The following is a 6,363-nucleotide window of genomic DNA, read 5'->3' on the forward strand; positions in this document are numbered from 1 at the left end:
GGGTTAAGTAGATGAACCTAAATAGGTTAGGGGTGAATTAGACTTATTCCAAACAAAGAAAAGTTGTGAACCTGTGATGCTTCTCAATAGAATCTTATATACTAAAATCATGAAAATTCAAGCTGTTTAGCAATGTAAGCGATGAAATTAACTATCATTAACCTAAAAATCTACTCTATAAATGTGAGATACTGAAGTTATATCTAGAAAACTGTAAAATACACTGTTTAATAATTTGAAAATCGGCGCAAAAGCTGAAAAAATAATCTAGCTAAAAAACACAGCCTAGATCACCCATTGATAATTTGGTATCATCAAAATTTCAAAATGACATCTCCTCTGAACAATCCTACAAGCCCCCACTGAAATTTCCTCGTCCGGCTGTCATCTTATCATGTCAGGCCTCGCTTCAAACTGGTGAGCGGTGGCTGCCGGAATCGGCGCCATTGTCGTTCGTACGCCTCTCGAATCGGCTGGCTTCCTGACAAAGAAAGAATGGCGAAATGGATCTTATCATATACTGTAGCAAAAACGGATCTTATCATGAACGCATCTCGAGGCTGCTGCTGCTGCTATGCAAGCACTGCCGCGCAATTGCCCAGCTACGCTGTCCGTCGTCGTCTCCGCGAGGACGCAATGGGACCAACAACCATGCCTGTCGCCGGGTCAAAAACGGCCAAACGACCCGTCCACGCGACGCGGCTTAGGGTCACCATAAAGAAGGGGTCATGTCCATGGCGACGTCGACGATTCAGTAGCATCCTAAGAAAATTAATCGCCGCGGCCGATACCGATGGCGACGAGAGCTCCGCCATTGTTGCTGTGCTTGTGTCTCTGCCTCGCTTCTTGCTCCAGCTCCCGGTCGGAGGAGCTCGCAGCTGCCGGCGTCACCGGCAATGGCTACTACCGGACCGAGGCGTTCCTGGTGGACGAGGAAGGGAGGCGGCTCCGCGCCGAGCTCGCCGCCGTCGCAGGCGCCGGCGGCGGGTCCACGGCGTACGGCGACGACGCGCAGAGGCTAGACGTGTATGCAAGGTGCGCACAATTGGCTCCTTTTTAGCTTCTTCTCCTTGTTTTTTTTTAACTTCAATTGTTCGATGAGATAGCTAGCTATCTTTTAGCTATTCTCTGAGCTAGATTTGCTGAGTTCGATTAATTCTTGAGCTCTCGAGGACAGCGAGTGGTTCACAATTCTTGATTGATCGTGGGTAGGATAGGTAAGCTTAGGATATGTTTTGAGCATCTTAAGACTACGACAAACAGTTGACGAGAAGTTAGTTTATTCGAATCTAGAAAAACTAAGGTTTTACCTGATTTTTAGTTCAGTTTGAATTCTATAACGACTGATTATCACAAAATCTGAGATGAGTTAGAGATTCTGAGAGAAGTCATAATTGCTGAAAGCTCTCCAAACATGGTGTGATTATTTAGTTTTTTCGTAAAAAGAGTCAAATGATATATTTATAACGAAAAATAATTTGTGCATGCAAAATTTATATATGTATTTTTAGTAATCTAAAAGCAAGACTGACACATAAACTTCGGTAAAAATCCTATGATTAACTCTAAATTTAAAGTCAAAAGTCTAAACTTTGTCTGAAACGAAAGATGAGACACATGGCAATCCACTTGGGTCATCAGCTGATAAGTTTTGTGCATGTTTTTTTTTTCTTGGGGCTGGATTTTGCATGAATTTTTTCGAGTTGATGATTGTGACCTGAGCTAGGACTAGATCAGATGCTGTCTGATTGATTGACTAATCATATGATTAGGACAGCCTACCGAATAAATCTTCTGGAAGTGAAGACCGCAGAGCTGAGAGCCTGAGAGCAACAAATGGGTGAAAGAGATGGGGGGAAAAGGAAATAAATGCCAAAAAGAATTTGAAAATTATAAATTGGTAAAATGATTTTGGTAAAAGTGTGTGCAAGCGATCACCAACTTGGGACCATTAACCACTAAACCACGCGGTACTACACTCTTTTTTAATTACATACTCCACGCACTCTGCACTCACATCACACAAAATATGCCCCTTTAACACATGCTTAAAGAGTCGAAGCACAAAAGCAGGTTCTACTTCGCTAAATTTATATTGAAAGAGATTAAGTGTGGGAATTCAAAGGCTGTGTGTTCCTGTCTCCGTTTCATAACGTAATATGTTTGATTTTTTTTATGTAACGTTTGATCATTCATTTTATTTAAAAATTTCATACAAATACAAAAAATATCAAGTCATGCAACGTTTGATAATAAAGTAAGTCACAAGCAAATAAATGATATTTCCACAAACATTGTTTGTACAAAAAATCAACTTACATTATAAAACGGAGGGAGTATTTTGTTATGTCAACCGGTATGGATGGGCTCCTACATTACATGCATTATTGCAAATACTTAAAAAATAATTTTATAATTAGATACATTGGTTGTTTTTCAAGTAATAGTAGCTTGTTTAGTCGTAATAAAGAACAGTTCACATAAATCACAAGTGGGTAATTAACTAATTACTAATGTTGAACTTTAGAATTACATTAAAAAACCACTTTAATTGACTGTCGAAGCAATGTTGTACATTTTAATTGTGAAAATATAAATAATTAAATTTCAGATAACTAAAATCAACGAGTCCATACCAGCAAAAGCTAAGTAATTTATGGTACTCACTCCATCTTTAAGATAAATGGTATCGATAACTTTTTTGACACACGATTGACCATTAGTTTTATGTAAAAGCTTATGTAACTATTATTTATTTTTTTTAATTAAATTTATTATAAAATATATTTTAATTATTACTTATATTTCTATATATTTGTATAAATATTTTAAATAAATCAAATCTGTACTAAAAGTCAATGATGTTATCATCCCATCTTTTTTCACTTATATTTATGTTTATAAACCAACATTTGAATTTTCAACTTTAAATTTAAAATTGATTCTAGAAGTTTATTTTCTAGTATTGGTTTTAGATCACTAAGAATACGCACATAAAAGTTCCATTGATATATTATTTCTAATTTGCAAATATTACCAAACAATCACTTCCCATATATAGAAATACGGAAGAATAATTCAGTAGCACATTTAACACGTTTTTTTTTGTCATGCCGGCGCCGGCAGCCTGGAGACGGACAGCCGGCTGCACGTCCGCATCGCCGACGCCGGCCGCCCGCGATGGGAGGTTCCCCAGGACGTCATCCCGCGCCCCACGCCGGAGTTCTTCCTCCAGACGTCGCATCCGGGACCCCCTGTCGTCTCCACCGCGTCCTCCGACCTCGCCTTCGCCCTCCACACCTCCCCGTTCCGCTTCACCGTCTCCCGCCGCTCCACCGGCGACGTCCTCTTCGACACCTCCCCAAGCCTCGTCTTCAAGGACCGGTACCTCGAGCTGACGTCGTCGCTGCCGGCCGACCGGGCGTCGCTCTACGGCCTCGGCGAGCACACCAAGCAGACGTTCCGGCTGCAGCGCAACGACACCTTCACGCTCTGGAACTCCGACATCGCCGCCGGCAATGTCGACCTCAACCTCTACGGCTCCCACCCGTTCTACATGGACGTGCGGTCCGCGCCGCCCGGTGGCGGCGCCGGCGCCGGTGCCGCGCACGGTGTGCTCCTACTCAACAGCAACGGCATGGACGTCATCTACGGCGGGTCCTACGTCACCTACAAGGTGATCGGCGGCGTGCTTGACTTCTACTTCTTCGCCGGCCCGTCCCCTCTCGCCGTCGTCGACCAGTACACGCAGCTCATCGGCCGTCCCGCTCCCATGCCCTACTGGTCATTCGGTAAGCTCTCTGTTTTACTCTGTTTCTTCTTCCATGATCATGATCTCGCCCCCGACAATGTCCGACATTGATGCGCTCGTTGCAGGGTTCCACCAGTGCAGGTGGGGGTACAAGAACGTGTCAGACCTTGAGGGCGTCGTCGCCGGCTACGCCAAGGCGAGGATCCCACTTGACGTGATGTGGACGGACATCGACTACATGGACGCCTTCAAGGACTTCACGCTGGATCCGGTGAACTTCCCGGCCGACCAACTCCGGCCGTTCGTCGACCGCCTCCACCGCAACGGCCAGAAGTACGTCGTCATCATTGACCCAGGTACACTACACACCGGCCAAGCTCGATCGATCGCTTCAATGGCGAATACGAATGCGCCATCAACTCAACGGTGGTTGATTCGGTGTTGCAGGGATCAGCGTGAACAAGACGTACGGCACGTTCATCCGAGCGATGCAGCAGGACGTCTTCTTGAAGTGGAATGGCAGCAACTACCTCGGCGAGGTGTGGCCGGGGAAGGTCTACTTCCCGGACTTCCTCAACCCGCGCGCCGCCGAGTTCTGGGCGCGGGAGATCGCCGCGTTCCGGCGGACCATCCCCGTCGACGGGCTGTGGATCGACATGAACGAGATCTCCAACTTCGTCGACCCGCCGCCGCTCAACGCGCTCGACGACCCGCCGTACCGCATCGACAACTCCGGCGTGCGCCGCCCCATAAACAACAGGACGGTGCCGGCCTCCGCGCTGCATTACGGCGGCGTGCCTGAGTACGACGCGCACAACCTCTACGGCTTCCTCGAGGCGCGCGCCACGCACACCGCGCTGCTCCGGGACACTGGCCGCCGGCCGTTCGTGCTGAGCCGCTCCACGTTCGTCGGCTCCGGCAAGTACACCGCGCACTGGACCGGCGACAACTTCGCGACGTGGGACGACCTCCGCTACTCCATCAACACAATGCTCAGCTTCGGCCTCTTCGGCATCCCCATGGTCGGCGCCGACATCTGCGGCTTCGCCGGCGACACCGACGAGGAGCTCTGCAGCCGCTGGATTCAGGTAACGAAGTAACGAACAACACGACATTTCTACAGAAACGTGGAGCTCACGAGCCTTCCATTAATGGCGCGAGTTGAAAAGGTTAATTTGATCGTTTTTGTGTTTGCAGCTTGGCGCTTTCTACCCGTTCTCGAGGGATCACTCGGCGCTCGGCACCGTCCGGCGAGAGCTGTACCTGTGGGAGTCGGTGGCGCGGTCTGCGAGGAAGGCGCTCGGGCTGCGCTACCGGCTGCTCCCCTACATCTACACGCTCATGTACGAGGCGCACGTCACGGGCGCGCCCATCGCGCGGCCGCTCTTCTTCTCCTACCCCGGCGACGTCGAGACGTACGGCATCGACAGGCAGTTCCTGCTCGGCCGCGGCGTGCTCGTGTCGCCGGTGCTCGAGCCAGGCGCCACCACCGTCACCGCCTTCTTCCCGGCCGGCCGGTGGTTCAGCCTCTACGACTACTCCCTCGCCGTCTCCACCAAAACCGGCAAGCGCGTCACGCTGCCCGCGCCGGCCGACACGGTGAACGTGCACGTCGCCGGCGGCAACATCCTGCCGCTGCAGCAACCCGCACTGACGTCGTCGCGCGTGCGGCAAAGCATGTTCCACCTCCTGGTCGCGCTCGCCGACGACGGCACGGCCAGCGGGGACCTCTTCTTGGACGACGGCGAGTCACCGGAGATGGTCGGCGCGCGGAGCAGGTGGAGCCACGTCAAGTTCAGCGGCGCGACCGAGGACGGCGGCGTGGTCAGAGTCCGGTCGCACGTGGTGCACGACGCCTACGCGCCGAGCCGGACGCTGGTCATCGGCAAGGTGGTGCTCACGGGCCTGCAGTCGCCGGCGCCACCCAAAGGGTTCGCCGTTCATGTCAACGGCGTCCCGGTGAACGCGAGCACGGCGGCCGGCAGCGCCGCCGGCGACGCAAAGAACGGAGCGCTGGGCACCGTGCATGTCGGCGGGCTGTCACTGGCCGTCGGGCAGGAGTTCGATCTGAAGCTCGTGATGACCTATTAAACCATAAAATTCGAGCATTAGTCGGCAGCCTATATACAGCTAAAACTTTGGTAATAATGAATGCTTTATGTAGAGATGGAAATAAAAATATTTATTAAATTACATTTTGCACCGAGCTTGATTATATCTTGTTTCATTTTACACCAGGCTTAATATATGTTTTCACATAGCACCAGGATATATTTAAATACACTTGAATTTGTACTAGGTTCTGTCATATAATTCGATGGAAATCTTGTAAATATGCGTGAATAATTTTTTTTAAGTTAGGCTACGGTTTAATTCGGATTGAAATTGTATAAGATTTATTATTTTCTTTTGTATGTTTGATAATATACTCAAGTGTTACGTGAAACTTATTTAAAAATGTAATCTAATGTAAAATGTGTGAGATCGGATTAGGCTACAGAGGGGGTGAATATAGCTAAAGTGTAACTATCCCCGAAAAGAACAACATTCCAATTCGTTCGCAAAACTCCAAAAAAGATATCTCCATGAAGAATAGGAGGATAGGAATGGAG

General features: G+C 48.7%; 1 protein-coding gene across 1 annotated transcript; it reads left to right on the forward strand.

Moving 5' to 3' along the window:
- Positions 1-785: 785 nt before the first annotated feature.
- LOC121054696 (probable alpha-glucosidase Os06g0675700) lies at positions 786-6,084 on the forward strand. Its single transcript, XM_040525036.1, has 5 exons — positions 786-1,035; positions 3,127-3,791; positions 3,877-4,107; positions 4,199-4,839; positions 4,949-6,084. Exons 1-5 carry the CDS (start codon positions 794-796, stop codon positions 5,840-5,842), a joined length of 2,673 nt encoding a protein of 890 aa, XP_040380970.1. The 5' UTR covers positions 786-793; the 3' UTR covers positions 5,843-6,084.
- Positions 6,085-6,363: the final 279 nt, after the last annotated feature.

The sequence above is a fragment of the Oryza brachyantha genome, chromosome 6 (genome assembly GCF_000231095.2).
Source record: "Oryza brachyantha chromosome 6, ObraRS2, whole genome shotgun sequence".
Taxonomy (NCBI): Eukaryota; Viridiplantae; Streptophyta; class Magnoliopsida; order Poales; family Poaceae; genus Oryza; species Oryza brachyantha.

Coding starts and splice junctions, on each gene's coding strand:
- LOC121054696 (XM_040525036.1), top strand. CDS start 794: ATGGCGACGAGAGCTCCGCCATTGTTGCTGTGCTTGTGTCTCTGCCTC. Junction 4,108..4,198: donor CGTCGTCATCATTGACCCAG/GTACACTACACA, acceptor TCGGTGTTGCAG/GGATCAGCGTGAACAAGACG. Junction 4,840..4,948: donor TCTGCAGCCGCTGGATTCAG/GTAACGAAGTAA, acceptor TTGTGTTTGCAG/CTTGGCGCTTTCTACCCGTT.